We start from the raw sequence: 16,119 nt of genomic DNA, 5'->3' as shown, positions 1-16,119 counted from the left end.
ATATAACAGCTCTAGAATTAAAGTTACTGGACTTTGGACACAACAAAATGAGTTGTCTAGTGCATGTAGTGAAAAGCAGTACGTAAAAGATGACAGCTTATGAGTCATAATTATGTTATACCTAAAAGTGTCAGTCCTATGTGTCTGCTCAAGTGTAGAGATGAAGAACCAATGACACTGAGACAAGTTCTGTTCCTGCTCACATCTTGAATAAAACTAGAAGCTGCATTTTCTTGAAATTAAAACCAAAAACCAAAATAAAACCATCCAGACAAAGGCTCTGGACAAAAAAATCATTACTTAAAATTTCATATTTTGGAGTCATTTTGGAAAGAGAACTGCACAGTAATGAAAGCTCCTGTAATGCACACTCTGTTGGCTTTGCAAAGGGAGTTTGGTTTTTCTGCCAGCTCAATTACTCCAGTTCAATCTCTGCACACATTTCTGTATACCAGAACTGTAGCCACCACACACTATTTTATATACTCTGGCAAGAGATTCTCATTTATCAAAGACAAGAATCTCTGAAGCAATCACGAAACAGGTTCTTCAGAACATGACAAAACTTCAATGACTTACTTTAGAAGCTTAACGTGCCATTCATACAAGCTGTCATTTACCAGTTCCACTGAATATATCCCTGTAGAAACATGAGATAGAATTAATTACACACTAAAAAGTTAACAAGGTAAAATTTAGTAAAAACATTGTTTGCTTTTGAGTACAAATACTGTCAGAAGATGTAAGCAATAGATAAGATACTGAGATACTGATAGAGCCACATTCTTCCTCCAATAGCAGAAGCACTTCTGAGCAACTATAAGGAAACAAATTCTTTCAGTTCTAATAGAAAAAAACCCCACAGAGAATCCAAATGTTTTTCTGACACATAACCACTTCCCCCATTCCCAGTTCCCCTCGGAACTTCCCACAGCTCCAACTCCAACTTGCTTAGTACTCAGTATATTGTACACCCAGTACAGGACCAATATGCTTTTAAAACACTTAACACACAGTCTGAGTATGCAGCATAACCCAGGTTCTCATCGGTATCAGCACCCCAGGACAGGACACAGGAAAGTGCATGGAGGGGAAATCCAGGAACAGAAGATACTGTATTGGATGTAGCACCTTCCCTACAGCTGGCCAAAGGCAGCAGAAAGGTGCACTAAAAGAACAGCTGTCTCTGGAAGCCAGCTGGTGATTTTCAATGGTCTGCTTGTTTTAAGCATGTAAAACAATAGTTACACCTTTCACTCAAGGGAAGGATGAAAGGTTGTTTGCCATTCTCCTGTATTTTCAAGCTTCTTCTCTGCAGACGCTCCCAAGCAGTCCAGGAAGAAACAATAAACCTTTAAGATTTAGAAAATACTATCAGTGATGCCCAAAAGCTTCATCTCTTCCCTCGCAGACTATTCATGCATACATACTGAACAACTATGATTACACTTGTGACCTGGGCTAATATTTAACAGCGTATCTGTTGCTGACGTAATTACTTGGAAGATGTACAGAATTGAGGAATCAGCAGAGGATTTTTGGAGGCTCCACCAGCAACAGACTGCAGTCACTGCATTCTCTCCAGGTAATTAAAGTATTCATACGTCTGAAATTTATTATTCTAGAGTAGATCATCTTGCAGCTGAAACTTTTAAGCATTAGTACTTGAGTACAGATGACATTTCAAGTTGTCCAGGCACCTTTATTTCTAAAGCATTCCAAAACTCAATAAACCAGGTAAAGAAATCATGCTTGTTTCTCTGTACCACAGTGCCACCAACAAGTTCAGGACTGACAAGATGTGCCTCAAGAGAACAGCAAGGTACTTATTCAGCCTTTCAAGCACCTATGATTTGAGCTGAATACTACCTGTATGTTCTCACGAACAGCAGCAGCAGGGCTGCTCTCTGCCGTGGTATAGAAGCTTGTTAACAACACGGTCCAAGGTTCAGGGGTCGGGCTGTTTATAGTCAAGAGGTGTTATTTGGAACCAGCTCATATGATTTTTGCTCAGTTTAGAGAGAGGGCCATCCATAGAAGTGATGGAAGTAAAAGCGAGCACACGAAACCATGAAGCCAGCAAAAAATTAAAGATGAAGAGGTGGGGAGAAAAGCAGCTCCTTCCAAAATAGAGGCAATGTCTTACTCATTGCAACTTTACTACAACTAGAAGTCCACACAGTCTTTGGATATGGCAGTGAGCTGTACCTCTGTATATACTTCACTACATATTAATAACACAGCTGCTAAAAAGATGAACAGAAAACATTTCCGTTAGTATCTCCAAATTCTTTGTTCCTCCCTCTTCTTCCTTCTCTCTGTCATGCTCACCCCCAATTATATTAAAACCCTTGTGAATTCTTCCATGCAAACTAACCAAATCTGCACCTTTATACCTGTGTGATAATCTTAGTTTGGAGGACTTGCAACTCCTATTATGAAAACAGGTGAATGAAACTGTCTAATTTATTGCAGAATACCTTAACCTGCTGGAGTATTTTACTTCTGTTAGCTCATAAGAAAATGAGCTTTCTGTTTGATCTTAAGGGTACTTCTTCACTTAGATTTTCCAGGTAGATAAGCAACTTGCCCGTTGACAGCAAGCTGGCTGTCATCTTTTGCTTGAACAATAGTATTTCAATCAGTAAAGAAGCTTCAGTTCCAAAACGGACCCTACTTTGAGTGTACACCCATAGCTGAAGTCCTGGCAGTGTTTTCTAATGCTACTTCTTATTAAAACAGTTTAACAGAAAAGAAAAAAATTAAAGGACTATTACTACAACTCTTACCTGCTTCAGAAGCCCCAGTGTTGTCCTGTTGTCAATCCTGAGAACACGTAACCTCACATACCCTAACTAAAGTGATTCTTATGCAACTGACGAGCAGCCTTAGATGTTCTGGCTTACATCAGCAAAAATGAAAACAGACTTAAATTACCTTGCAACAGTTACCAGAACCTTTACTTTTCACAATGGTTCCCTCTGTGTGTTAATGGTAAGAAATTAAATTAAGGGAAAAATGGACCATGGAGCAAGTTCTCAGAAAAAGATCACAGGTAAAAAAACCAAACCAATGATCTACCATGCCCCTACTGCCATGGTGGCAGCTCTCTAACAACTAAACACAGACCTAGGCTAGAAAAGCAGAAGGTTTGTGCAAAGGAGAGGAGCTGATATTTAAACTCACTCAAGTCCTAAGATTAAATGAAGCCATAAGGAACGGACCTAGGTAAGTTTTATAACAAACAACATCATTTACTGGCATCATTTAATAAATGTAGCAGTAGGATGCTGTTACAAAGCAGGACTGCCGTGGTTTTATAGCATCAACCCCCACTTGACACTTCAACATTTTTTAGAAAAGGCATCCAGCTGTAGTCTTCTTACATATTCCTAAGTCATAAGCTAATAGTAAGTTACTATACTCTTCCTAGCACCTCAACTTCCTTTGCAGTTTAACAGGGTTTATTTTTCCTCATCAGGGTATGCTTTCCTGCATCAGGAGTTACATCTTTTTGCAACTAGTTAAGACCTGTTAATCTAAAGCCAAGAAATGGCATTATTAAGGAACCCAAATCCTCTCCTCAAAATACACCTATTACAGGGGCTCTTTGGTGACTCCAGCAGTACCACTATGATTAAGCACCATACAGTCTTTACAGCCAAGTAGACTTGTTACAGCCAATCTTTGTTCTAACCACAAAAACAAACCCTGAAGACCCTACACAGGCAGAAAAGCATCCCATGTGACTAACATAGATCTATTTCTAGGCTCTTCCTTAGTCCCAGTAATCCATTCTTTGCTGGACAGATGGTGATTAGGGCATACTGGCAAGCACTCAGTTGCAGTAAAGCCTAAAAGTAGGCTAGCATTAGATCAACACTAGGTTACCTAATCAAATTTATACTTCAGACACTGTCCACAGTACTTGAGCACATAAAACTATTTACCTTAAATAGGGCAAATCAAAACAGGAGCTTAATGTCTCTTCAACTCTGTCCTTTAAAATGCCATAGCCACTGAGGACACTTAAGACCACTACAAACAAACTACAGCAGAAGTTCAGTAAGAGACAGAGGACTACAATTTAGACTAATTTTCTAATTGGGCATTCTTTCTGTTCCCATCCTGGTTCTTGTATCTGGCTGCAGTGATGGAGCTGTCTACTCAGCTGACCTACAGGAATACAACTTGCCTGAAATCTGTGTTATCTCTATTTCTTGTACAGTAACACTCAGACAACTCAATATAGTGATTCCTTTGCTGAGCTGTTTAGGTACAGCCCGTCTATGCAACAAATAGAACAGCCAAGCACCCACCTACCTAATACTAATCAGTGTTTGTTATTCAAACAAACTTAAAAAACAAGCTTGTTTTCAATTACCATTTGTATCCTTATTCCAAGGAATACATAGAGCTGAGGATCAGATTAACACCATCACAATAGAAGTAACAGCAGTGTAGTGTAAGTTAAATCCTGTATAACAACAAAACCTTCTGCTGTTGAACACAATTCTCTCTATAGCAAGCATACCCTTGTGGGCAGTACCACCCACTAGTGGTAGTGGTCAAAGCTTTTGCCCTATATACATGGAGAGCTGAATTTCAGGTAGTTTTGAAATCTCAAGAAATCCCACAGGCATAGTCTTGAATTGTTGTTCATGGTCACTCACCCCGAGAGCATTCTTCTCGGTGAAGCTTTGCGTTACAGAAAGGAAGAGCATTTTAGGAGGATACGTACCCTCGCTTCCTTTCTCTCCACCAATACACTTTTATGTAACAAGATTCTATACAATGTATGTATCCATGTATTTTTATATATGTGCACACATATACCTACATACATGTATATACATACATATGGCAACAAAACACAGAATTAGCAGGAAGTATTTGCCAAGAGAATACTTTTAAAGCACGTTTTAAGAAGGGAAATCTGAAACATTTTACCTGTTTTATAACTCTGTGATCTATATATATCCCTGAGTTCTTTCATAAGTCGATCTGAAGCCTGAACTGACCCAGAGACTGCACCCTGAAACAAAAAGAGACTGCAAATAAGCGAAAAGTAACATTTACAAACAGCTTTATTTCCATTACAAAGTTACAGTAACTCGAAGATTCTGTACTAGGACCAGGCTGCTGAAAAGTTACATTTTCTAGTGAGCAAGACTACCCAAAAGAAACAAGACCCTCTAAAGCAGCACATTAATATATTCTCCTACATGGTATAGGTGATACAAATTTTTAATCAAGGTACAACAGCCATCTTTTCTGTTAAGTAATGTAATCTTTCTAGCATTTTGTTTCCAAGATGGATCCACAGTACGTATCTAATAGGGAAATACTTCCTTTTACCTTCTACTCTTACACACTGGAAGGAAAAGAAAGACTAATGCTAAGAACAAGCTTCTGAACATACAGTTTTACTGTTTTCTCAGAAGTGTATATGCAACCAGGGCATGAGTCTCTTCTGTTCTTTCAGAGCTCAGTTCTCTATTGCTCAGCATCTCAAAGTGACAAAATAACATACCACTTCTAAACCTGGTATTTTAGCCTGAGATTCAGGGTGAAAGAAAAAAGAAAAAGAAGAGGAAAGAAGTGACATGCATACAAAATAAGTGGCTCCCAAAAGCACCAGTTAGTGATGAACTAATGATCACACCAGTTATCAAGTAACTGATGTCTATTTAATATCAACAACTGCTGCAGTGGATGTATTCTGCATACATCCCCCATGCTGACAGTTCTGTGACCTGGGTATTAAATTTTGTCTCAATTTTGAGCTTGAAAGCGAGGCCAGAACCTTTCTCTCTTACAACACTTAAGTGCTTATTTAGAATAACATGATCGTCAAAAATACCTTCATTACTCTCTCCAATTCAATGCCAACACTGGGCAGGACAGATTTTGATACTAAACCTTAGATGCCACATGATTACCTTGTTTGTATATTCCACCCAAAATACCATTTTACACTCAAGATTTCTGGAAAACATGAAATGAAAACAAGCGAAAAGCCCTACCACCAAACACAGAAGAAGCCCTCACCTAGAGTAAAGTCTGGTTCAGCTTCTCTATATGAAATACAGAATGATTACATTAGGCGTCTGTTTTTCTACTCCATCTATAAATTGGAGAGATTTGGTTCTTCAGTTTTCTTTTGGATACTATGCACATCTATGTACAAACAGATTCTTTTTGGACAGAAGTGTCAGAGAAGTATTTCTGGAGAAGTCTGATGCACTAATGACCATTGCTTAATACGTGAAACATCACCCCTGACTGCCTGAAGGCAACAGTGACACTACACATTCCACAAGTTCTTAATTGTAAGATCAAATTATTTCTTAATAAGGATTAAATATCAGTAGTAGTTACTTGATGCCAAAGCCTCCCCATACTCCTTTGTCTTCTCTGTTCAGTAGCACCATATAATATGCTTAGCTTCATGCTATAATCTGTAGACTGCTCTTTTAGCCTACTCATTTTCATATTTCTCTGGATTTAATTATGCAGATTACTGAATTTCCACTAGTTTTTCTTAACAGACCAGTATGAAGAATGAACTTTATAATTAGATATGCAAATTAAAGGCAACTCCTTTAGTCTGTTTAAACAAAAGCCACACAAAGACAGGGCTCCAGAGAAGTCATTTCTCAGTTTACTTAAGTCCCTGCCCATAGAGCACTATCAGACAAAGAAAGAATTTCTCTTCCTTTAACAGCAGGTGAATAAAGTTTTATGGGAAAAAGCAGCTTGATTATTCAGACAAGCTATCTGCAAATTACTAATATTTATACCATTTGCAGATTGGCAGGAAAAGGAAGCAGCACACTTAACACAACACAGTGTTAAGCACCATTCTCTGTACAGTCTGTGCTTTTTCAGACCTGTACTGTGTTAAGGTTGAAATTCAAAGTGTTGAACACAGACAACACGTCATAGGGAAGTGTCGAGATTTTGGCTTCCTTCTGTGCAGGCTGTGCAATATCCTTGCTTCATCTGCTGCATTTCTTACTGAAGGAACTGGTTTAAGTATTTCACAGAATATCAGCCTCTAAATGCAAGCAATTTAAAACCAACTTGGACTCTCAAAGACATCCTCCAGAAAACTAGTTTCCTCATTGCACCTTTATTCCCATCAAATTAAGCTACTGAATTTCTGTACATAAAGTTGGAAGGTCACCTTTGCATATGAAAATTTAAGGATCTTCTCTACTGTAGTGATTTAAAACCCCAGACCTAAAATGCTCACATACTCCTGTATGCCATTTTAACTGATGAGAAACTGAAGTGGTGTTTAAAAAAAAAGGTTAATTTCAGTGTGTGTAAGCTAAACTCAGTAGATTTAGTCTATAACAGTATTTTGCACCCTTTTTTCCTAAGAGTTTCTGGTTGGGGTGCTCCTCCTACAGCAATATTACAGATAGTTAGACTCACTCCTCTGATGAACTGATAGAGTGCAAACCAGTAATCTATAATCAAGAAAATGAGGCTAGCAAGCTTAACCTAACAAGTTTAGCACAGGAGCTTACTTTATGTGCTCTTAACTACCCTTGGACAAAGCTGTAGAGATTAACTCCTATACCTGATAGTAACCTTAATGCCAAACACCACTGTTTTGAAACATGAACTCTCCATTCTGGTATCACTTTTGTTTTTACGCTACTGTTTTTACAACTACTGTTATAGATTCATTCATAGATGTTAAAGTACAGTTTAGAAGAGAGTATTACTTGCATCACACGATTGTGTGATACAGTTGATCACTGAGTTCAGTTTTGACTATACTAGCACTAAAATTAAAACTTTAACTTTCAGTAACTCACTATATGCAAAGTATAACTTTGAAGACTGAATTCAGATATAGATAATGGAGTATCCTTCCAGAAAAGTGGAACTTACCACTCCAAGGGAGATAAAGCTCTAATTTCTCCACTTGAGAGATCAAGATCAAAATCACAACTGCCTTAGAAATAACTGGTCAACCACAGGATCTGACAGGTACCTGGGCTTGATTCCAAGTGCAGAAAGGCATAGCCATTTGATCTGTAAACTGAAGAAATTAACAGCGCTGCTAGAGAAGCCCCAGGTGACTTCTTTCTGGTTAAGTAATCAAATAGGTCCAAGAGGTCTCACTTGATCATCCTCTCCTGTACAAGCATACTTGTGGTTCTTCCAGGACAACAACAAGATAAGCTGGAGAGATCCCTGCTACAGGAGGTAAACATCTGTGTGGACAACATGCCAGCTGCTGAGAGTTGCAAGTACCTGAAACACCTGATGCAGGAATTCCCAAAGCCAAAACTGTTGGACATGAAAACTATTCATCAGATGCATCACTACAAGCTTGTCTTTGTCCGGTAAGGACATGCTTCTGCCACTGCAAGGAACATGAAACTTGGTTGCAGGTCAGTACAGGCATTACATTTTTCAGAAGTGTTTCTACCCTTAATTAATATTTTATTGCAAACACATGCATTTGAGTAAAATACTTTACAGAACAGTTAAGCAGCTTCCAAGACAACTGGGACTTCAGAACAGAGCTGCTGCACTTGCAGGTCAGTAGGGCACACCTAACTGCAGCACAGCAATGCCACTGCCCTAGCTGTCTACTGCACTAAATCTCCAGAGATCGGAGGTTTTGCAGCCTCAGCTTTTCTCCTTTGGACCTTTTCTTTTCCCTTTCCATCTCTCAAAAGACAGCCACAGTCTGCTTCTTAAACTGAGTTGTAGGAGGTGCAGTTCACTGCAGTTGTAAATCCAAAGACTGAATTGCCTTTTTTCTGTCTGCTCTGAAAAACACTGTCATGCATCAAAACAGTGAATTGCCTCACTCACAATACATTCCAGATAGCTCAGCCACATGACCAAAATTACCTGCTAAAACAAAACACAAAAAATGGAGTCTCCCCCAAGATAAGAAAATAAAACCAAAAGTGACCCCAAAAGAACTAAAGAATACGAGCTTGCTCTATTGCCACTGAAGATCCTTACTATTTGTGCAGAAGTACATTCATTCCTAGAAGGTAGATTCATACTTCAAGGATTAGAATGAAAATGGAAATGACACCTCAGACCTCATAAAATCTGAAGATGAAAGTGGAGACATTTGAGACTTTTAGAGGAAAGTGCATAAATGTCTCAGTAGGAAATGGAAAAAGCCAATAGCATGATCTAAATAAAAGAAGCATTAATCTCTAAAATGACTGTGGGGAGAGACCTCTGAAAAGCAAGCAGTAGCAAGTTGTTAAATATTTGAAGTTAATGATTCCAGTTCAAAGACCTTTCTTTTTCCTACTCCCAGTACACAAGTGGTTCTTTAAAGTTATTACAATGTTAAGAGGAGGATTAATGCTTTCTCCAAGTTACATACTGCACCACAAGGCAAATATATTTCCTGATGCCAGAAAGAAAAGGCTTCCAGATACTGCCAAGGAAGAAAACTCGTTTACAAAATTAGTAGATGCATATTCCTAACTACTATAAAATACACAAACCCTCAAAATTCCTATGACGAAAGACCTCAGCAGCAGAAAAATGTCTTTAACCTGATAGGAATACATGAAAACAGGACTGCATGCACTCCTTTCCTGCGGAAAAGCCTTTTTGCATCATCTGTAACTTCAACCTGCATTCCAGCCAAGGGGAGAGAGGATTTGGGCCAAAGAATATGTAAAGAAGCCGAGAAGTCTTCTGGTTGCACTGGGCAGTAGTCAAAGTGCTAGGCTTCATGCTCCCTCTTCCAACATCAAGTGTACAAATGACACAGGTGTGGTTTACTCTCAAAGTAGACAAAGTATACCCAAAGAGCTGTGCAGTATGTGTGAAAACCAGACTGTGTTTATCCACTCTGTTTACATTTGTGGAACTCACACTGCCCTTTAAGAAAACCCACTGTGAAGGGCTGTACAGATGTAAGTTTTGCTCTGTTAGGATACTTTCTTAGAGCACCTTTAAAATGTCCTATTCAAAGTCCCATGTTTTGGCAGCATAAAGGGGCATTTAAGTGCTACTAGGTTAGCTCTTTCCTAGGTCAGTAGTGCAGCTCCAGCTTTCAGTTCTCAAGCACTTAAAAGTAAACCCTCACAAGTCCTTTGAGAAATTCCTTAAGCAGTGCAGCTATTTCTGGTGACCCACAAAAATGCCACAGTTCCTCAGCAGCAGTTGAATACCCTGTTCCCTGTACTCAGCTGACCTTGTTTATGTACCAGCGTCAACGAGAGTGTCTTGGCATGAGAAACAGCTATTATGTAAGTTGAATCTGCTGTTGTCAAACAGAAAACCAGCAGTGCTCATTTCAGCTCCACTAGATGTGGAGGGGAAAAAGCAAAAGGAAAGGCAGTATTTGCCAAATGGGGAAAAAAAAACCAACAGACAGCAAAAGGAAATCTGCAGGTTTAGGAGGCTTTCCACACCAAGCAATACCACCAAAACTACAAAAACCCTTTCCCAGTTTTACCAGTCTTAGATGATGGTAACCCATGCCTTTCAGGCTGCAAGAGGATTTATTTGCTTTGACAATTAAGGAGTTGTTACCGTGAGGTCTGAGTTGTAAGTACAGAAATAGACGGAATCTCACTAGGCATCTTCTGAAACTGTGAACATTAAAGTTTAGACAAAACTAGCAAGTGCTCACTGTCTGTTTTAAGACTATAGAGCAAATGCAGTTTGGCACCTTATGTTTACCCGTTTTTAAGCACTGAAATGCTGATCAAGTTTGGGTTTAATTTGGTTTGGGTTTTTTTTTATTGTCACTGTGTTGGTTTGGGGTTGGTTTCTTTTGAAGGGTGATCATTACTGTACACTTTCCTTCAGACAACCTGGTAGGAAACTACTGAATTCTGAAAGCAGTCTCCTCTAGCAAACTATTTCCTACTGCCTGTTTTAGCAGAACACAAGTTCAAGGTATTTTTCAGAGGTTTGCACTCAAATCATACCTGAACAGGGACAGTAGCTGAAGAACTTTGATTGAAGGATTTCTATTTTATTTCCTTTGTAAAGCAGATGGCTACAAATTATAACCCTTCTCCATGTTAAAGTGGCAGTAACTAAAAGGAAAAAAGTGTTTTTTTCCTAAGCAAAAGTTATTTAGGGCCAGTAATTCATTGCAACAAATAGTCAAGACCCTGCTAACTAAATTCTTGTGATAACCAGATCTCTCAGGAGCACATCCAGTATTACAAGATTGGCTCAACTAGCACTAAGCACTTGGAACATATAGAGCTCCCGCTACAAATCAAAACATGTTTACAACGGCTATCCTCTTGAATCTAACAATTTTTAAGTGCTTTTTTAGGCTTTTTAGAAAATAGTTGCTAAAAAAACCCAAAACCAACCCACAATCAAATGTAAGAACTAGGAAAAGCTGGCTCCTTGGCCAAAAATCTAGGTCTTTCCTACATACCAATCCTGAACCTTATTCCTTCCCTAATTAGCTGCAGTTCCCTCTGTATCTAACTACTGCTCACATCTTCAGCTATTGGCTTAATGAGAAATAGCTCACCTTGTGTCTGGACTTGATCTGCACACCTACAGACTTGCCAAGCAGCATGTAACAACTTATGAAGGTCACACAGTAGAAGGCAGCAGTTCAGGCACCTTCTTTCTTATGAAAATCATAGACCCCCTTACCTTGGCCAGGTAAGGACTTCTGGTCAGGACCAGAAGTATTGAAATTTCAGCATTGCACACCTGAAGCCTCTGTGAAACTGCCTGGATTTCTTGGAAGCCAGGCTTAATAAAATTTGGGTTGTATGACATCATCATTCCCTCCTACATGCACCTTTGAGAAGTAAAAGCTTCTTTGGAACTTGGCACTTGTGACAAAACACTGCTAAGCCTCTAGAGAGCAAACAGGTTTTTACAACTACCTGCTAGGAGGATAACTCGGAAAACTGTGATGATAAAGCTACAGAGGTGCTGAAGGCCCCTGGCTTTATGTATGACAAACAAAAAAAAACAAACCCAAGACCATCCTTCAATAATTTCCATGTGGCACAGATATTACTGAAAACCAAACTCATGCATAAAATGGATTTAAAGCACAAACTCCTGGGTTTAACTAATTACATTAAGTCACCTATGACTTTTAATGCAGTCAATTTTATTTATGACTTTGTTAGTTTACTAAGGGCTCAGCAACAAAAGTCATGCTTACAACCTAGATGCTTTCTGCTGTTTCTGCAAGGAGGACCACTGTTGATAACAAAGGTGTTGAGCAAAGAGAAAAGGACAGTCAAATAGATATCTCTGGAAATCAGACAGGCAGTTGAATATTGTTAACAAGTGTGAAACCTGGATTTACATGTAGGAGTTGACTCCGGGGAAAAGCTAAAAGATGCTTCCTCATCCAAAATGCCAAGAATAACTCAACCCAGTTTGACAAAATAAATTAAGATAGCATTCTCTTAGGCTGAATGAGAGTGCTTTGAGGTAGCTTTTGTGCCCCTGTGGGATCTGGATTGCCAACTAACTTCCTGTGCCAAAGATTTTGATGAAAGATGAGTCCATTTACTAAGTGACCTTGGAATCTTAGCTGGCCTATTCAAACTTCTCCAAAAAGAGCTATTCAGGTCCCATAACTTGCGACATTTGTCCTATTTATGCCGGAAGTCAGCTACAGGTTAACCTGTGTCTTGGTGTATAGCAATAGGCTTTATTTACTGAAAACCATGCCTATTTCAAAGCCAGTAATATTGCAAAGAAAAGCCATAAAAATCAGTAACTCACATTTAAGTGATCTTGCCTTTGATTTTTTCTGATTTTTTCTAAGATTGCAAGGTTCTCTTTTTCAATGCCTTCATCCTCAGATTTCTTCCCATCAACTGGCTCCTCCTCCTTCATATCGTAATGATCCAGATCTTCAATGTCCTACAGGATGCAGAATAAAGGAAAATTCATTGTAAATAGCTTAACTATGCTTTTTGTTCAATGAAGCCCCCCCAAGGGCATTTGGGGATATAGTCACATACTGCACAGCACTATGTATCAGTGACTGTTGGATGCCATTTCTATTTTGCACTAACTTCACTCTCCCAAGCAACATTATTCACTGGAAGTGTAGGGAGCCTTCACAATACAAGTGAGACTCAAATTCACAACATGCTTCTGGTCACTGAAACAAGCACAATAAAACCTCTGCAAGAGGTTAAGAATACAGTGAATTAGCCCATTAATGTAGGTAGAAAATAGGAAGGCATTTTGAACAGGGTTTAAGAATCCAAAAGTACCCAGCACTAGAGTGTCTCCAAGGTGTTTCTAAAAGCAGACTCTTTTTTCCATTACAATCCTAGCTATATTACACTGCTGGCAAACAATGATTAATGTACCCGGCAGGCCTAGCACAACCCCTCAAGAAAGTTAAATACTAGAAAGCTAGCTGTACTTCATTCAAGGTGAATTTTGGCTGAAAATTAGATGCAGCAATTTTGGAATTAAGATACAAGACAAAATCATGCAGTCAAGTATTCTGATTACACAAGCTAACACTAGAGTCCTGAGCTCTAGACTAAGACTCAGAAAAATCTTCCACTTTGCATTCTGAGATGGGGTTATCCTGTTGCAGAGGAGTACTCAAGACAACTGTCTCTAAGATGACGCAAGTGCTATTTGTGGAGAGGAGGGGAAGGATTTAAATACCTTGAGATGAAAAATGAAACACCACAGCAGCCACACCAGCAACCTCTGAGTACACAACTACCAGATCTGCTCCAATATGCAGTGCTCCACCACACCTGTGGCTACTATTTATGCACCATCTGTTCACATGGCAGGAAAACCTGGCCATAAATGCAAACTCAAGGATGCCTTATGCAGTAAGAAACACACCCATGTGGTTCCTATGATAACACTGCAACAGACTTTACACTGAGTATTCTTTAAAATGCTCGTGTTACTCAAAATAATGACAATATCTCTACAAACTGTAAAAAGCTTTTCAGTTTAGAAATGGGACTACATTACAAGTTGAAGATATGATTGACACATGCAGTGCCACCTGACAGCTTACAAATAATGACAGACAGGACAGCGAACATACTACCTTTAAAGAAGATCTGGCTCCAATACATGCGATCTGGATCAGGCTAAACATGATGTAAGACAGACTGCTTCAAATTAATTCCAGAACACAGGTAACATTTAGATCTTTTCTAAATTAGACTTTAGTTATTCATTCTTACTACACACCTTCATTGAAAACCTAAGTGTGAAGTAGTCAGAACAGTTCTCCTATAACAAGGTTATTTATTACAGTGGTTTAAAAAGCAAGCATCCTGGGGCTATGCTAACATGTAGAAGTCAGTCAAAGGGGTGGTTCTCACACAGTACAAAGCTCATTAAAAGCAGCACTGTCTTGTCAGACAGTGACTTAAGTCCCTTAAAGTTTAGTGTGGTTGTTTCTGACGTCCTTCCATTTCCTTCAAGGTATTCTAGTTAAAAACTAGCTCACCTGTTTCATGAATCAGCAAACTGATCTACTCTTAGCCAGTCTGCTTCAACCTGGGAGGCACTTTCAATTGTACTGGAGCCAGTTCATATGCTGCTTGAAATAGGAGTTAACAGTGCAAACTTACTGCTTTGGCACACAAGGTTATGTATTGTTTGACTAAAGCACAAACAGATGTCCAATTCTCTGTATCCAAGTACCTCACAGCTGAGATCTAGGTTTAAGAAGAAAATTTCACTAGGTTTGTGGTGGAAGTGAAAGCTGACATTAAGGTAAACATCCTAATTTTTTCAATATCTTTTGTGTTGAACTCTAGGGAGATTACACATTACAGTTTGGCTTAACAAACAGGCAGCCACTGCAGAGCAAAATGCCAGAATTCTACTAGATTACGATAACAATCTCATATATAGACATACTTCACCCATGTCTTCTTCCTCCTCCTCCTCTGATGTAACTTCTTCTGTTGTTCCATTCTGTAATACAACAATGAGGTTTCTGCATAAATCGTGCATATGCTCTTTCCTTTCAAGAAGTCTCCTATCAAAGAGAAAGCACTGTACACACAAGTTACACTTAGCAAGGTCTGCAAAGGGCTGAAGTTTAATGTGAAAAATACACAAAGATGCTTCCCTGGAGTATGACAATGAAAAGATTTCTTGAAAGAAGCAAAGATAAACAGAATGTCACAAAGAATTGCATGTTAAGTTCAAAGAGGAAACTTAGGATTCAGACAAGGATATCCCGTTCTGAGCCAGTGACAAAGAGAGTAAACAAATCAAGCAGGTTATAACTCATGATCTACAAAATCAGGTCACAGCTCTACATGGCAGACCTCTAAAAATCAAAACCCCAATGAATTTTAGACCTCTAACACTTAATGGATTTCTGTCTCCCTACCTAGAACTCCTATGTAACAACTACTGTCATCTTATAGCCATTGTTTCTACATTATTTGACTAAATACCAAAGCAATACATTGAGTTCATTTTTTACGGCTTTCCATTTCAGGATACCACTTCAAGTTCAGGAAGTTTGAGCTGCAGGAATTCTCAGAACCATTCATTTTGATATGCTTATCCTCTGCTTACTCTTCCCTTGGCAAAGAAGAAATCTCACTGCTGTAAACAATGCAGAGGACTAGAGGGATCTTTGGTCTGATTTATTAAGGTGATTCTTATTTGCAAATTATCTGACTTTCCTGGCTAAGAAACCTGCCATGAGTTTGGTTTTGATTTTCAGAGCGTAAGCAAGACTCTCCAAGGAAGCTAATTCCTAACATTAGAGGCCTATTGCCTTACAGTTGCACTGCTCTGTGGGTGGCGAAAAGTCCCATAAGGTTACAATTTGGCACATGACCAAAATTAAGCAAGTTATTTGTCATTACTATAGTACTGTCACCACAGGAAAAACATCTGTTACACTACATGAGTTTTGAGAAATCATGTCATCCTATCATGTATAAGCAAACCAAAATACTATAAACTTACTAAAAATACAAAAAGGAATAGAAACTGTCAGTTACAAGGTCCGTTTTCAGCACAATACAAAACATTTTAGTTAACTAGAACATTTCACAGCCCTTCACAACTCTTAATTTGTCAAGTGCACAAAAAGTGACCAAGGCACCTCAGATACTCCCTACCCAAAGTAGCATACGGTCTTGA

The 16,119-nt window shown here is 38.9% G+C and overlaps 1 protein-coding gene across 3 annotated transcripts in view; it reads right to left on the bottom strand.

Moving 5' to 3' along the window:
- The window catches only part of UBE2Q2 (ubiquitin conjugating enzyme E2 Q2), a 48,185-nt gene that overhangs the window by 8,616 nt on the left and 23,450 nt on the right, over nucleotides 1–16,119 (bottom strand). For 2 of the 3 annotated variants that reach the window (XM_061347678.1, XM_061347676.1), the window contains 5 exons: nucleotides 14,872–14,928; nucleotides 14,580–14,666; nucleotides 12,736–12,876; nucleotides 4,951–5,035; nucleotides 580–640 (listed from right to left, as the gene is read on the bottom strand). In XM_061347678.1, the coding sequence (XP_061203662.1) occupies nucleotides 580–640; nucleotides 4,951–5,035; nucleotides 12,736–12,876; nucleotides 14,580–14,666; nucleotides 14,872–14,928 (431 nt within the window). The remainder of the gene's footprint in view (nucleotides 1–579; nucleotides 641–4,950; nucleotides 5,036–12,735; nucleotides 12,877–14,579; nucleotides 14,667–14,871; nucleotides 14,929–16,119) is intronic. The other variant, XM_061347677.1, reaches the window with a different exon arrangement.

This window comes from Neopsephotus bourkii, unplaced genomic scaffold, assembly GCF_033783945.1.
Source record: "Neopsephotus bourkii isolate Nb327-2 ecotype Australia unplaced genomic scaffold, CSIRO-AGI_Nbou_v1 NB_318, whole genome shotgun sequence".
In the NCBI taxonomy this organism is placed as follows: domain Eukaryota; kingdom Metazoa; phylum Chordata; class Aves; order Psittaciformes; family Psittacidae; genus Neopsephotus; species Neopsephotus bourkii.
This window is presented reverse-complemented; position numbering and strand designations above follow the sequence as displayed.